The sequence below is a fragment of the Barbus barbus genome, assembly GCF_936440315.1.
Source record: "Barbus barbus genome assembly, chromosome: 16".
NCBI classification, from domain to species: domain Eukaryota; kingdom Metazoa; phylum Chordata; class Actinopteri; order Cypriniformes; family Cyprinidae; genus Barbus; species Barbus barbus.
In genome coordinates this window covers 24,644,470-24,660,317 of record NC_136744.1, presented here as the reverse complement: position 1 = coordinate 24,660,317, position 15,848 = coordinate 24,644,470, and the positions used below count along the sequence as shown (strand labels likewise).

Here is a 15,848-nt window from a genome sequence, read left to right as displayed (position 1 = left end):
ATATGACAAATTCATCTGCTTCTGCCAACACAGACAATACAAAAAGAAAAGCAAACCAAAATGCACATTCAGTAAAATGTATTAAACCTGAGCTAATAGATAAAGATCTATCAGTAAGTTTGCTCAATTTGGGCGGCTGTAATATGGCAGTATGGCCCCCTGCTGCTGGGTGGCTGTGGGTTGAATTTTGGGCCCCACGGTGTGACAGCGAATGATAGAAGGAGACAGAGAGAAAGCCGGTTTCTATTCACATCCAGTGGCAGCATTAGCATATCTCAAACGGCACAGCCCCAAAGCCCTGACCACCTGTAGATGAATTTTTTTTCCGACATCTGATTATTTCCTAATAAAGTGGAATGTGAAAGGCCGGGGCAGAAGATGTGTGTGGAAAATGTGTGCGTGTTCTCTACTCTAAAGAGAAACTGAATGAGCCCAGCGCACTCCACACATGCATTGTGCTGCAGGACAGCGCGTGGTCTGCCTGTAGAAGTGTCTGCGAGGGGGGTGGGCTGCGGGGGTGCCGCCCACTGCGCAGCAGTTGGCTGTGGCTAGGAAGGGGGCGAGGCTTATAGTGGACAGGGGAAACCAGTGGGAGGTGGGTGGGCGAGATTTACTCAGGGGTTGTCAGCTCATAGGGCCCTGAGTCCACTGGCTTTTATACACTAGGTGCACTTGAGTCAAGCTAGAGAAGAGCTGAGCTCTGAGATCTGCCACTACTGCCTGCTACCAGGAGTTTAAGTGCATTAAACTGCAGGACAAACAGAAGGAAACAGGGAAAACCCAGCACTTTTTGTCCTTTTTCTTTTCAAACACAACAAAAAAAGGATTAAAATTAATCTTTTTGAACCACCTCCCCCAATTTCTCTTCTGAATTACACCAGGACTTTAAAAGCATGGCAGAGCAGAAGAGGCAGGTGTCTCTGACCCAGGCTGTGACCCTAGCGCTGGTTCTGCTCACCTCGGTTGCTTCGGCAGAGGAGTACGACTACTACAGCTGGCAATCGGACAATTTTCACAACGGCCGCTTCTATGCCAAGCAGCCACAGTGTGTGGATATTCCAGCCGACCTGCGCCTCTGCTACAACGTGGGCTACAAAAAGATGCGCCTGCCAAACCTACTGGACCACGAGACCATGCCTGAGGTCAAGCAGCAGGCGGGCAGCTGGGTGCCCCTTCTGGCAAAGCGATGCCATGCTGACACGCAGGTGTTCCTCTGCTCTCTTTTTGCTCCAGTGTGCCTAGATCGGCCCATCTACCCCTGCCGTTCTCTGTGCGATGCGGTGCGGGACAGCTGCGCTCCGGTCATGGAGACCTATGGCTTTCCCTGGCCGGAGATGCTGCAGTGTGAGAAGTTTCCCATCGACAACGATCTGTGCATTCCCATGCAATTCTCCGCGGGTCACGCCACTCAGACTCCAGGTAGGACCTAAAAGTACATTATATTATTGATTCAAATGCTATTGATTCATTCAAAGAAAAGCAGAAATTAATTTACACAGGGGACATTTCATAAGTAGGAAAAAAAAAAGAAAAAATCTATTTTTTAACAGCATCACACTGATCCGCAACCAAATGTGCCAGTATTTTTAATAAAACACAAAAATATCAAAGTTATATTTCATCTTATCCATTAGGCATAATTTCTTAATTCAATTTTTTATGTGCTATAAAAAGGATCGGTGCTTTTTGTTTAAAAAGTGGAAAAATTATAATCATTAAGTCTCCATAAATCTATACAATAGGGCCCATTGGTGGATTTCCTCTTGTTGTATTTAGCCTGAGGCTCTTGAGAAAGTAAAATTAAGGAAAGCTTTCGGAAGGACAAAAAAACTTTCACTATCTAAAGCAAACATCTCATGTGGAATGTGGAGAGGAGCGTTCCTCCTCTCTCTCTTTGTTTAATCGTGCATTTAGGTTTTAGGTTTCCAATTAGCTGGCCAGCCGAACCCTTTGGATCACTAATTAGTCTGAAAAGTTGTACATTACTTTGTCTCACTGAGATGAGAAGGACTATTGTAACAGACAGAAGAACGACAAGAGTAGTTAGTGCTCAAGGGTAGTTTGAGGATAGCGTTAAGCCATATTAATAGGATATACACATATGAATCCATCATACTGCATGCTGTATACACAATAAATCACATTTCCTGTACAGTGCAGCTTTCCTTTTGAATTAAAAATATATAAATAAAAACTATTGTTGGATTATTGCCAAATGGCATCTAATGAAGCTATATTCAAAAAACATTACACAGAACAGAAAACCTATAGGTTTCATTAATATATATATATATATATAAATGAAAAACTAAAGAAAATAAAGAAATTCCAAATTAAAGCTAATTTATTATTATTTTTATTCTAAAAATGCAAAATAATTAGAGGTAAAATGAAGGGTTTTGGTTAGTCTGTAGTCATAATTAGCTTTATATAAAAACAACATAAGTCTGATATGCCTCCAAATAAACGTGTGTAAACATGCACACAGCTTCTCTTTTCACTACCAAGATATGATGGATTACAATGTTCTCAAAGAAGAAAAAAAGTGGCTTTTGAAAAAATGTGACTCCACAACACTGTTTTCATATTTCCAAGTTAAGTAGCTTGGCTTCTGTTGGAAAAATAAGCTCCTTAAAATTGCAGCAAACTCAAGAGCAAGCACAGAAAGAGTGGGACCTTTGAGACAATATCAATTACAAACCATAGCCGTTCTGAAATGACATGATACTGAAAGCTTGAAAACTAGCAGAAGTCAAATGTGCTTTCCACATCACAGCTGGATGGGAAAGTAGCTAGCGGCCAAGCGTTTCCAGCGATGTGTGTTTTGGTGAGTGTGCACATCGACGTGAAACAGGACTCTAGAGATAACATGACAGCACAAAGCCTCGCTTGACACGGCCAGTCACTCCGGCCTGCAGCCGTCAGCTCCGGCGCACACGAGCGGCGGAACAGGGACATGAAGAGCTGTTTTTTCCCCTGTGGTTTGAGGTGAAATCCTGGGACGGGGCCCGTTCACAGCCAGAGCCACAGACATGCATCATAGGCTTTTTTCTGGAGACTGACAGTAAATGATACATTCCAGTAAATCACATTGGACAGTGCAGCAAAAAAGCCTCTTTAAACAATATTGTTCATTCTACAAATAGAAGACTTTTTCTTAACAGACAAATAGCAAAACAAAAACAATATGGAAATATTTTAACATTAATTATAAAAAGTGACATATTTCATGCTTAAATTCTGTGTTGAAACGTCAAACATTTTTTCTACTATCGTAGTTTAATACGCAGAGACAACTAATAGCAGTGACATTGGTTCAACCAATGGTGAGAGTTTGGGGTGGGGCTATTTGTTAGCTGAGCAATAACAGATGAGGGAATTGTCTGTGGAAACCTGTTTGAAAATCATTATTTTTGCAGCTCTGCTTGATGACATTGGTGGGTTAGAAAGTATACATATTACAAAAAGGATTACATTTTGTTATAAGAGCAGGACTGAGACAATTAATTTGGCTAGACGTAATAAGTACTAGATAAAATAAGGTCAGATAGAGTGAACGTGTATTCCATTGTTTACAGTATTCTGGTGAATGCAGAGGCGCTGCTGCCTGAGGGGCGACTCAAAGAGACATGTAAACCTGTCTCGGTCTCCGCTCACTGCACATTTAAACAGACATAAATCACAGCAGTTTTTTATCCCAATTAATGTTTTATGTCCAAAGTGTTGCTGCCCATAACTTCAAGGGTCCAAATGAGCCATAAAATTATGACCTGTGCATAGTTTAAACAGAACATTTCCCTCATAAACTGTGATACAGAAAGTCAGCGATGCAGAAATCGTTCAGACACGGAAACACATGTAGGAAGTCTCTCTGAGGAAACTGTGAGGACTTGCAATGCACTCGTATATCCAACATGACAAACTGTGAGAAGTAGTTAGTGACAGATTTCATTGGTTAAGGTTTTAGTCAAGCTCTTTTCAGTAATAAGGAAGACCACAGCTAGTTGTCGCAATTAATATTTACTCCTGTAATAATTTCTCAATGTGAGTATATTATAGTAACATACCTTAAAGTCATGGATACAAAAAACTATGACTAACATTTCCAGCATTACTGCCCAGGAAAAAAAGACACAGTGTTCAAATGATAGTTTCCGACAACATAGTGGGGCATGTTGTCACAATATATGGAGAATAATAAAACCAGGCATTAAAGGGTTAGTTCACCTAAAAAATGAAAATTCTGTCATTAATTACTCACCCTCATGTCGTTCCAAACCCGTAAGACCTTCGTTCATCTTTGCAAGACAAATTAAGATATTTTTGATGGAATCCGAGAGCTCTCAGACCCTGCATAGACAGAACTACAACTGAAATGTTCCCAGGTCCAGAACGTAGCAAGGATATTGGTAAAATAGTCCATTGTGACATCAGGGGTTCAACCGTAATTTTATGAAGCTATGAGAATACTTTTTTGTGGGCAAAAAAACCCTAAAAATAACGACAAGCTCTCGGATTTCATCAAAAATATCTTAATTTGTGTTCCAAAGATGAAAGAAGGTCTTATGGAATGACATGAGGGTGAGCAATGACAGAATTTTCAGTTTTGGGTGAACTATACTTTTAAATCACCCATTATGGGCTTTTTTTCTGGCCAGTTTTAACCAGTAAAACAATTTCGTAACAGCAAAAAATTTATAAGGTATTGTAAATATCAAACCATTCTTTTGACCAATAATTTATGAAAAATACCCTTGTTGCAAAAACACAATACAGCCTTTTATATTTTAATTCAATCACAAATTAAATCTTGCTTGAATGTGTGGTTTACATGTGGCCACAAAAGTTTGATACTAATCACCAGTGTTGGGGAAAGTTACTTTAAAAAGTAATGCATTACAATATTGCGTTACTCCCTAAAAATGTAAGTAATTACGTTACTTAGCTACTTTTTATGGAAGGTAATGCATTACGTTACTTTTGCGTTACTTTTTAAATATGAGCAGGGCTTGATTGTTTTTAATACAATAAGTTCTAATCATAACAAATGTAAAAGCCCTTTCACACCAAAAAGAGAAATGAATGAACCTCTGGCTGAAGGAAAAGTAAATTCACGTCTGTACAGTAGAACGCAGGAGAAGAGGGTTCATCACTCTTCAGCAATAAAAAACAATGAAGCACAATTGTTAGTTTATCTAAAGTCATTTTTGCTCATTAGTATGGTTCAACTGGATCATCAAAGGTCAGCAGAGACATTGGTTAATAAAATGGGATTAGATACATTTGTGTTGTTTAACATATTTAATTATTGCAGGTTTGCGTCATATTCTGAGTTTACATTTCACTGTTTTAATTCATTTTGATGAATACTAAATCTGTTTTTTGTGAGTAATGCACATTCATATTTCTAGAACTACAGTAACATGTTCACACGGCGCACTGTCAGTCAATAAATTTGAAAAAAGTAACTGCCGTTACTTTTTTGAAAAAGTAACTCAGATATTTTCTTGTAAATTAAAGTAATGCGTTACTTTACTAGTTACTTGAAAAAAGTAATATTATTACGTAACTCGCGTTACTTGTAATGCATTACCCCCAACACTGCTAATCACTAAGTCAAAAAACTAAATCTAAATAAATAAATAATGAATAAATGCCATTCGGTCATAAATAATATGACTGAATCAACTGAATCAGTACAGTAGGATATATAACTTTTAGGTTAAACGTTTCTAGTCAGTAAACTTGAATACAAACAGTTAGATGTTCCCACATGAACTACATTTTTAAGTTACCTGACAACATGTTTTACATCACAGAAACCAGTTTAAGACTGAGCTGTTAAGCATGTCACTAAAGCATTCTTGCTGATTAAAAAGTTTCCTTTCAGAAGCCGTTCTGTTACACGTTTTAAAAGAACATGAGAAGGAATTCAACGGGAAATTTAGGGAATAGATTACAAAAAAAAGCCAGTATTGCTCTGATATCCCTCAATCTCTGAATTGGCACTTCTTGCAGAAACTCGGTTTGCAGAATTACCCTCGCTCAGTCTCCTGACACATGCTTTGGCTCCGATTCCACCGGGCGTCCCGCCAGCAAGCCACCCTGCAAAACAGAATAAATCGCTCTGCAGTGCAAATAAGACATTTCAGCTTCAAGAATGCAGTTCGCTACGGCCTGTGAGTCTGAAACAAAGTTTCCTCCACAACACGCTCAGTGTGCGCAAGTCACCGCACACGTCACATCTCCGACTCGCCGAATATTGAATGGATGGGAATGTCTGCTCAGGGACCAATTGATGGTTGAAACTTACAGAGGGGTTCAACTCCCCACGACCTGTGCACTGAAGCCTGGTGAACTTTGACCCCTCTCCTCATTATCTACCGCTATGGCTGTGCTCGAGGCTGGGGTGATAAACTCTGACCCTTGGGTTTTAACCTGGAAGGGAGAGTCTGGAGACGAGCCATGTAAGTTCTTGTTCCCAGATGCTTTTGTTTTGTGAACTCGAGGGAGGACCTGTGCTGAGTAAATGACAAAATCATATTCGCCACCTCAGAGATCAGATCTAACACACATCATTGTGTGGGTGATGTCAGTGAAGAATTTCAAACTTCAGCCAATCTGGTCACGGTTTGTTCTGTTAGAGCCACCACACAGTGATCGCATAGAGCTTTCTGTATTTTTAGCTGAACAAATGAATGACTTTTCCAAACCTTAACAAGCCACATGCTGCATTCTTCCTAATTACTCAGTTAAGCGGATCGATTATGTGATAGAAGCCTGGAAGCTTTCGCAACTGGAAAATGCACCTTATACTTTGCTTGCAAAAATGACAAAAATTATTAAATCCTGTAGAAAACAAAAACCAATATCAAAAGAACTGTTACCAGTTGTCAAAGAGATGGAGGTAAATATTTGTCGAAAATCGAATTAAATAATTATTTAATACACTTGTTAAAAAATACATTTGATCAAAAATACTGAAAAATAGTAATATTGTGAAATATTAAACATTCATTTAAATGAAATAACTCCCAAAACTCCAGTCTTCAGTGTCACATGATCCTTCAGAAATCGTAAAAATATGCTTATTTTGTGCTTTAATTTTTTGTGGAAACCATGATATGTTTTTCAGAATATAAAATTCAAAAGAACATTTATTTGAAATATCACTTTTGAAACAATTTAATACATTTTGTGTAAATGAAATCACTTATTTCTTAAAAAAAAAAACAAACAAAAAAAAAATCTTACCCCCAAATTTCCCTTGTTTTCCAGTAAAAATACACATCCGTTAAAAGATTAAAACATTCATGCAAATAACAATGATGAAGATATTATCATCAGGTTTAATTTGATTATCGGCCATTACATGATTGTTATGCCAATTAAATGAGGGTTGTGCAAGAAAAAACTATTTGCCATTGGGGTATAAGGAAATTCACAAATTAGCTTCTCACATAAATTAATCATGTTTCAGTGATGTTTATCACTGAAAAACAAGAAAAAATACTAATAAGTAATGTTTTTCGTACTGATAAATGTGAAATTGTGTATGTGTACAGTAAGCATGTTATACAGTAATGTAAAAGTCCACTGAACAGAAAGCTGATACCCCAGTAGGTGTCACAATAAACATCTGTGGCTTCACTCTCTATGTGTGACGTCTACAGTTAAAAATAAGATCAGCAAATAACTTTCATCTCCAAGAAGGTCACGTACAGCTGTTTATTTTATGATCCAGTGAACATTTTTACTGTTATACTGCTGAGAAGTATGTTTTCACAGTGACCTATTAAAAGTTTACCCATGCATTCGTCTTCGTACGTCTGCGGTGAGTGTGAAATACTCTGGTTTCTATAACATCCTGAGACATCATGGAGAGGCCAGAAATATTTTCTCAGGTCCAGTGATATGCAGTTGTACATACACTAGTGACACTACAGACCTGTAGGGATGTGATTTCACAGTGATAAACCACTGAAAGTCTTAATCTTGTTTTATAACTTCCCTTCCTCTGCAAGGAAATAAAACTAGCAGCTGCCAAACCTCTCCCTCTCATGGCTTCAAACGCTGTGGATTAAGCTCTATTAGCACTGGCCTGCTGCCCCCGCATGAGTCCAGCACTGCAATGAAACTGCACGAAACCAAACCCCCATTAGAGCTGTTAGAATTAACATAATCACATAATTTTAGTAAATATGAAACATTCCACCCTTTGTTTGTTTGTTTGTGTCTCCAGTGGTTAACCGAAGATAGGCCTCGCTGAGTAGATCTTTCACTGTACTCATGTATCATTGCTACTCATCTCACATAACAGTTCAGTGCACCAATAAAGAAACAAAATAGTAATTAACTTATTCAAAACCTTTCAATTATACCTGTAAACAGGAGTGAACAAAACTCGCTCTATATGTTTACTCAGCACAAGCAGTCTGACACAGCAACATTGGCTCGACTAATGGCACAAGTGGCATGAGGCTGGACTGTTTGTTAGACAACGATACATGTAAGGTTGAATCAGTCATATTACCGGTAAATTATATTTCTGACTTGAATGATGTTACCACTTGAAGCATGGAATATTTTCCGATTTCCCAAAAACAAGTCTTACAGTCTTCTTTAAGTACCAAAATGTTTTGGATAAATGCTCCAGAAACTAACTTTCCCTTTCTTTACCCTGCAGTTTCAAAAGTGTGCCCACCCTGTGACAACGAGTTGAAAGCCGACACCATAATGGAGCACTACTGCGCCAGTGATTTTGGTAAGATATTAACTTTTATTGAGACATTAAATTTGACAACTTCAATAACTTGTCTCTAGAGGAATGATCTCTTTTATAATGACATAAAAATATGTGATGAAAAAAATGATGAGGAAGGCTGTGGTTTGCTTGCATGGGAAAGTGGCCACATCAATATTCAGGGTGAACATAAAATAAATGACCTCATGAGAAAAAACAGATACAATATGAGATGGTTCTGCTATGCATTTCATTAACATTACTGTGCAATAATATGAAATTAGTATTATTAAAAATAATAAAATAAAATTAATAATAAAATAATGTTATTATTAATACTACTACTAAATTCATATATATACAGTATCTCACAGAAGTGAGTACACCCCTCACATTTTTGTAAATATTGTATTATATCTTTTCATGTGACAACACTGAAGAAATGACACTTTGCTACAATGTAAAGTAGTGAGTGTACAGCTTGTATAACAGTGTAAATTTACTGTCCCCTCAAAATAACTCAACACACAGCCATTAATGTCTAAACCGCTGGCAACAAAAGTGAGCACACCCCTAAGTGAAAATGTCCAAATTGGGCCCAATTAGCCATTTTCTCTCCCCGGTGTCATGTGACTCGTTAGTGTAACAAGGTCTCAAGTGTAAATGGGGAGCAGGTGTGTTAAATTTGGTGTTGTCACTCTCACTCTCTCATACTGGTCACTGGAAGTTCAACATGGCACCTCATGGCAAAGAACTCTCTGAGGATCTGAAAAAAAGAATTGTTGCTCTACATAAAGATTGCGTAGGCTATAAGAAGATTGCCAAGATATATTTGAGATATATATATATATATATATACACATATATATATTCAAGATATATATATAAACAAAACATTTTATGGACAGTTTTCAAAGCATGGGACACATTCACGTGTTTGGAATGAACGTCCAGTTTTAAACGGTATCGGAGGATTCCTGTATTAATAATTTTGGATTCTTTATGGTTCATTTAAAGTGATGTATTCCATTGATCTGTCAACGGTGAATCTCTAGAATGAGTCTCTGGCATTGAATAAAAGAGTTTCAAGGTTAAAAGTCATTTGAAATACTTCCTTATAGAGAGCAGAGGATTACACCACAGTAGAGCCACACATACGTCTGACTTATCTTTGGCTGTGAGGCCTATTGCTCTTGGATGTGCATGTATTTTCCCTAATAACTATGACAGATGACACTAGAAAATATTGTTAGTGGTAGCCTGAGTGTTCAGTGTTGTAGATTATATACATTAAAGTCAGAAAGCGAAGTCCGGGCATCACAAAAAGAGTTATGTTTAAAAAACTCCACTATGTCTGGCTCTTGAGATCTAATACTCCACATACTGAGAGCATAATGCATGGCAGGATATTACCGCTTGATTCATTCTTCCCCTGATCGCCATCTCATGCCATTTTACTGGTACCTGCTCACGTGACTTTTTGTTTGTTGACTAGTGCTGTACAGTTTACCAAACAATTTAAAGTTTGTGCATGTGCAGACAGCTGCAGCTGATTTTAATATTTTATATAGTGCTAAGGAAATTCAGTGTTTTTCAATTTGTTTCTGAGATTTTAAATGGCTCAGTTTTGTGTGATTTGTCATTCTCTTTTTTTAGTGAGTGAAGAGTTCTGTCATTTGCCATTTAATAAACCATAACCACAAACCACAACTATACATTAGAAGACAAACTCTAGTCTTCAACCAAACCAAATACACATTACACAACTGTATTATTATTATTTTTTATAATTTCTATTTGATTTTATTATTATTTTTATTATTTACTATTTGTTATTTATTTGAAAGCTTCTTTGACATTTGCAGCATTAGTGCGGGCAACAACTCTTTAAACCTAATATTTATAAGCACCATTTTACAGGAATATTAAAAAAAAAAAAAAAAAAAAAAAAAAAAAACTGTGACCCCATGGGTTTTAACTCATTTTTTCCTCCTCTTGAATGGTGATTTTGACCTTAAAGATGAATGATTTTTAATCACCTTATATAAAGAATGCCTAATTAGGCTAAAGCACAGCAATAGAGAATCTTTTCTTTAAAGATTCATCACAGCTCTGCACTGACAGGCCTTTGAGTTGAACAAAAGCCAGCATAATTAGAGCATTACCCTGAATCAGCTAATTGTATATACAGTATATAATTTCTAACATTATAAATGCTGTCCAGAATGACTTCAGTGTTTATGTCGGCCTACCATTTTAATAGTTTTCGCAGGCTAGGCTAAAATTTGACCCAGTTCAGTTAGAAAATAGAGTAGAAAGTATTATTTAATAATGCAAAACAATAATGTGCATTGTGTGTATTGACGTTACCTGCCAATATAGAACACTAAATGTTATTCCATCTGTCTCTATTGATAACCCCTCACCTCCAACGCCCTTTTCAAGTCAATTGCTTTGGTACTGGCTTTGCACATATAGGCAAGGTTTGGTTTCCAAATTATTGAAAGAAGGCTGCAAATGCTCAAGGTGACACTTTTCCTCCTTGCCTTCCTTCATCTGCTGTCAGACATACTGCCAGCAATTTAAAGCAGCTCTTGTGGTTTCGGCTTGTCACCACGATATTGCCCAGGCGTGCTCACTCACCACAAGCATTATGGGTCATGAGGGATCACCTGAATCAGAGAGAAAAACCGCACGTCCAGTGGAACTACAGTTAGCAGTTACTGTTATTTTGTGGTTTTGCAAGTACTTAGTTGTGACTTAAAGTTAATGTGTGCCTTTTTACAGTGAAATCTTTTAAAATACATTAAATCTATCTGCTATATAAAGAGAGACAGCTATAAACATCATTCATTTGAATCCCAATTTTCCCAAAAAGTAAATAAACACTGTGGCTCTGGGAGACTTCAGAGCTTTTTGTTTGTTTGAGTGGCCTGACACAGCAACAGCACTACTTTCTAAACAACAAAACTTCTTATAGACTGAAGGTCCTTGCATACTGAGTCCGTTTTTTCGTATTCGTCATCCTTTCCTATTAAAATGTATGCTATGGATGCGAAAACGCAGAAAATCGAACCTGATCCAAGGATACTTTCATCCTTTATGAAGGATGAAAGTTTCGGAGGCAGTGTGTAAACGTGATTGAAACAATGTAAGGTCCTATTTATTTTTTAACGTGCAAAAATTTCAGACTCGGTGTGCAATGGCCTTTACTCCGAAGGAGGGATCTTTCTATAGGCACAAGAAATTAATAAAGAATTGGCAGCACTTTTGATTTGACTAAGCAACCACCTAAACAGCCTAGCAACCACAATTCATTAAAAAGGTCCTAGAATTGTAGCATCATGTACTCACATTTTCTTTCGGCCTTCTTTCTCTATCTTTAATTTACTTATTTACTTATCTTGTCATACACTCTTTTCGGTTTAATATTTTTTTATTCAATATTTTCCATTCAGATATTTTATCTTTTTCCTGTAAAAAAACTCATAAGATTTAAATATTTATGCCAATACCAAACATCCCCATGCGGATGAACTAAAACTGTTATCAGTGAGACCATTTAAATGTTCACTTCCAGAGATGCGTGAATGTTTATGATAGTAGACAAAAGAGCAAAGCTTACCCTGATACTGCTTTCAAATTCTCTAGATGTTTCAGGACAAATGCTGTCATTGATTAATGTGCTTTAAACAAGCTTGCAGCATGAGTTCTGTTCCACAGCATCAATTACAGGATTTACTTTTCACTTTCATTTTTAATGTCAAATGCATATTTTCACTTTTTTTCTTTAATTCTGATTTGAATCAGAAGCCTCTTTAAGATGGTTTCTAATTTATTACATTTATTAAATTGTTGCAAATCATGTTTATTGATTAATTTGATCACATTTTTGATAAATAACAGGCAGATAAGTTCAGTCACAATAATGAAAAATTACATATGAAATTTTTAAACAATTTAATAATTTGTAAATAAAATAAAATAACATATGGGGAAAGCCACAGCCATGAAATAGTGCTAAAGATTATTGTGATCATCTGAAATGGGATCTCGGGATTAATAAGACTTTCGAAAAGAAAATGAATATGCTTCCAACATTATGTTTTTGGTGATTTTTAAAAAATCACTAAAAACAAATAATAATTAGGAAAAAAAAAAAAAAAAAAAAATGTTAAAAGAAACAATTTTTGGTGGCTTATGTGCTCAGCTACTGCAGGGCTGTTCGTTTTTCACATCTGTCTTTGAAACTTTCCGTTCTACTCTCCGTCCTCTCCCGGGTGAGTGCAATTAGTGCCGTCCATGTTTAAATGATGCTCCTCCGGGGAGGTGTAAACTATTCCAGCATTCTGGATAGCCTTGGTTCTTCCTGTGTGCTTATTGTGAAAGGACTTGTTGCTTGAGACAGCAGAAATATATGGGAGAACCGGAGTGTGACCAGGGGTCCCATGAGAGGATTTTCCATTATTTCCAATGGATAAAGTCAATGGCGACAAAGAGAACCCAGACTTTTTCCCAAAAGGCCTCTCTGGTCTTTCCTTGGTGTTTTTAAAAGGACAGTTCACTCATAAATGAAAATTCTGTCATCATTTACGCACCCTCATGTTGTTCCAAACCCATATGCTGTTAGTTTTTCTGTGGAACACAAAAAGCAGAAGTTTTTGAAGAATCTGACACAAGTGAATATTGGCAAATATTTAATTTTATGTTTCCCAAACTGGGGTTCAAAAGAGAACCGCAGGGGGTTCATGAATTTATGAAAAGCTAATAATTTTTTTTTTAATCATAAAAATGTAAAAAATAGAACGGTTACCACTAACTTGCTTACCTGCTTGTCATGTGACCATTAACAAGCACATTTGTTGTAAATTACTGAAAGTTACAGTTCGGCTGACAAAAAAAACAAACAATTGGGAATCCCTGTTCCAAGTCTTTTTCTTTCTATATTTTATCTACAGCACTCAAGATGAAGATTAAAGAGGTGAAAAAGGAAAAAGGTGACCGCAAGCTTATCGCAGCACAAAAGAAGAAGAAGGTTCTGAAGATGGGAATACTGAGGAAGAAAGACCTGAAGAAGCTCACGCTATACATCAAGAATGGAGCAAACTGTCCCTGCTCGCAACTGGACAATCTCGGGAGCAACTTCCTCATCATGGGCCGCAAAGTGGACCAACAGTTACTGCTCATGTCCATCCACAAGTGGGACAAAAAGAGCAAGGAACTCAAGTTTGCCATTAAATACATGAAGTCTCAACAGTGTCCCACCTATCACACGGTCTTCCAGTGACCAATGACTCTTCTGTCTATAGCGGGCCCTGCGTCTTCCAATAACTCTTTCAGAGACCGTATCCATGCCTAATTCCGACAGTTAGTACAGATGTATTTCATTACTCAAGAAATGGCTTTTGGAAACTGCTTAGGACTTAATTCATCATCAAGTACAGCTACATTCTGTTGGCAACTGTATCTACATAAAATGTATTGTTTATTCCGCAATCAGTACACTTATGATGCTCATGCATATTTTAGTGATACTTTCCTGGTTCCCTCATTCAGAGCACAAGTTATGAGACTTTTCGGAAAGCCATTGACAACCCTTTCAATCAATGTGAGAAAAAGAAAATTGTGAACAAGAGCTTTAAAGAGTGCACTCGATTAATGAGCACATATTTGATTTCAATGGCCAGATCCCACTCAAACGAATGAAAAAGAACAAACATAGTGCCAACTGGTTTTTATTTGTATCTTTTATTTTGTAGATAAGGAATAAAAAGTTTTTATTATATACTATGAAGATACAGTCGTGATCATTAGTGCCAGGATGGGACACGACTCCAGTTGTGGCTTGAATTGTGGGAGGTAAGGAAGCTGATGGATTGTAAAGTGTTGGTCAGGACGGCGGCCCAAATGCTTCAACCGTACCCCTGTGAGCAAGTCCGGACCATTTCTCTGCTTAACATATCAGCCAGCTTATGACAGACTCTGGACTCATTCAAGCAGTTTGGTTGGTGAGGTTTTGTTCACGTTTTCTATACAGTAGGCAACATTATTTTTTACTAAAATTATTATATATTGTTACAAATATACATGGTATGGAAAAAGCCTTCCAACATTACATCTGAGTTCACTGTAATAAAAATGAAAATCTAACTCTGGTAGTTCTGTTTAATCAAAGATCAGGAACCTTTTTAACAATATTATGTTGTTGGTCACATTTGCACATCACAAGGATTTTGTCAGTTTGTTATTTATCTTAGGAATTAATAGTTCACCCAAAAATTAAATACCTGTCATTTACTCTCCCTCTAGTCATCTCAAACCTCTGAATTTCACACAAAAGGTCGAAATTTACAGTGGAAAATGACTTAAATGTTGGCTCTGTCTGGCTTTAGGAGACTTTACTTTTTTTGAATTTGATAGCATACATACAACATTCACTTTCATTGGAATAGAGCATCTCCAAAACATTCCCTGATGATGACAGAATTTTTGTTTTTGGCTAAACTAACCCTAATCCAAAGTGCTATTCATTTAAAATAATGACACTGCATGACATAAATACACATCAAAACCATAAATGGAGATGCAATGAACTCAATCTAAAACAGGGAATGTTTATCAGATAGCTGAATCACCAAAATCAGATAAAGTCTGACACTAGAGTACATGCATTTCCGTTTGCCAACAGTTGCTCTTAAGAACAAACCTAAGAGCCAACCTGTTTAAACAAGTCAGGCAAATGCCCAATTCAGTGCCAGTCTCTATAAAAGTGAATAGGCACTGGAAAAAGCAGTGGAATTTATCTGAGATAAAGGAACACATGCCTCCTCCAGCCTCCAGTGGATACTGGTATTGTGCTTCATGGATAAGCAACCTCTCATTACTGGCCTATTGTCTGTGGGGATCTGCCAGCTCATGCCACCCCCACCTCTCACATTCAAACACTCTCCACGCAGATTACATCACACCAAACACAACAACACAGTCTGATGTGGGCTCCCTCTACAGAGTCACAATGCCGTCTTAAACATCAGCTCATCACCAGAGGTGTTACCGACACATTTGCGCAGTCCAATTACAGGATGCACCACATTTGGTTTTATAC

General features: G+C 37.2%; 1 protein-coding gene across 1 annotated transcript; it reads left to right on the top strand.

Moving 5' to 3' along the window:
- The first annotated feature begins 612 nt into the window (after window positions 1-612).
- Window positions 613-14,891, top strand: LOC306882014 (secreted frizzled-related protein 5-like). Its single transcript, XM_079436439.1, has 3 exons — window positions 613-1,419; window positions 8,687-8,764; window positions 13,702-14,891. Exons 1-3 carry the CDS (start codon window positions 894-896, stop codon window positions 14,028-14,030), a joined length of 933 nt encoding a protein of 310 aa, XP_079292565.1. The 5' UTR covers window positions 613-893; the 3' UTR covers window positions 14,031-14,891.
- The last annotated feature ends 957 nt before the right edge of the window (window positions 14,892-15,848 follow it).

Coding starts and splice junctions, on each gene's coding strand:
- LOC306882014 (XM_079436439.1), top strand. CDS start 894: ATGGCAGAGCAGAAGAGGCAGGTGTCTCTGACCCAGGCTGTGACCCTA. Junction 1,420..8,686: donor TCACGCCACTCAGACTCCAG/GTAGGACCTAAA, acceptor TTTACCCTGCAG/TTTCAAAAGTGTGCCCACCC. Junction 8,765..13,701: donor CTACTGCGCCAGTGATTTTG/GTAAGATATTAA, acceptor TTTTATCTACAG/CACTCAAGATGAAGATTAAA.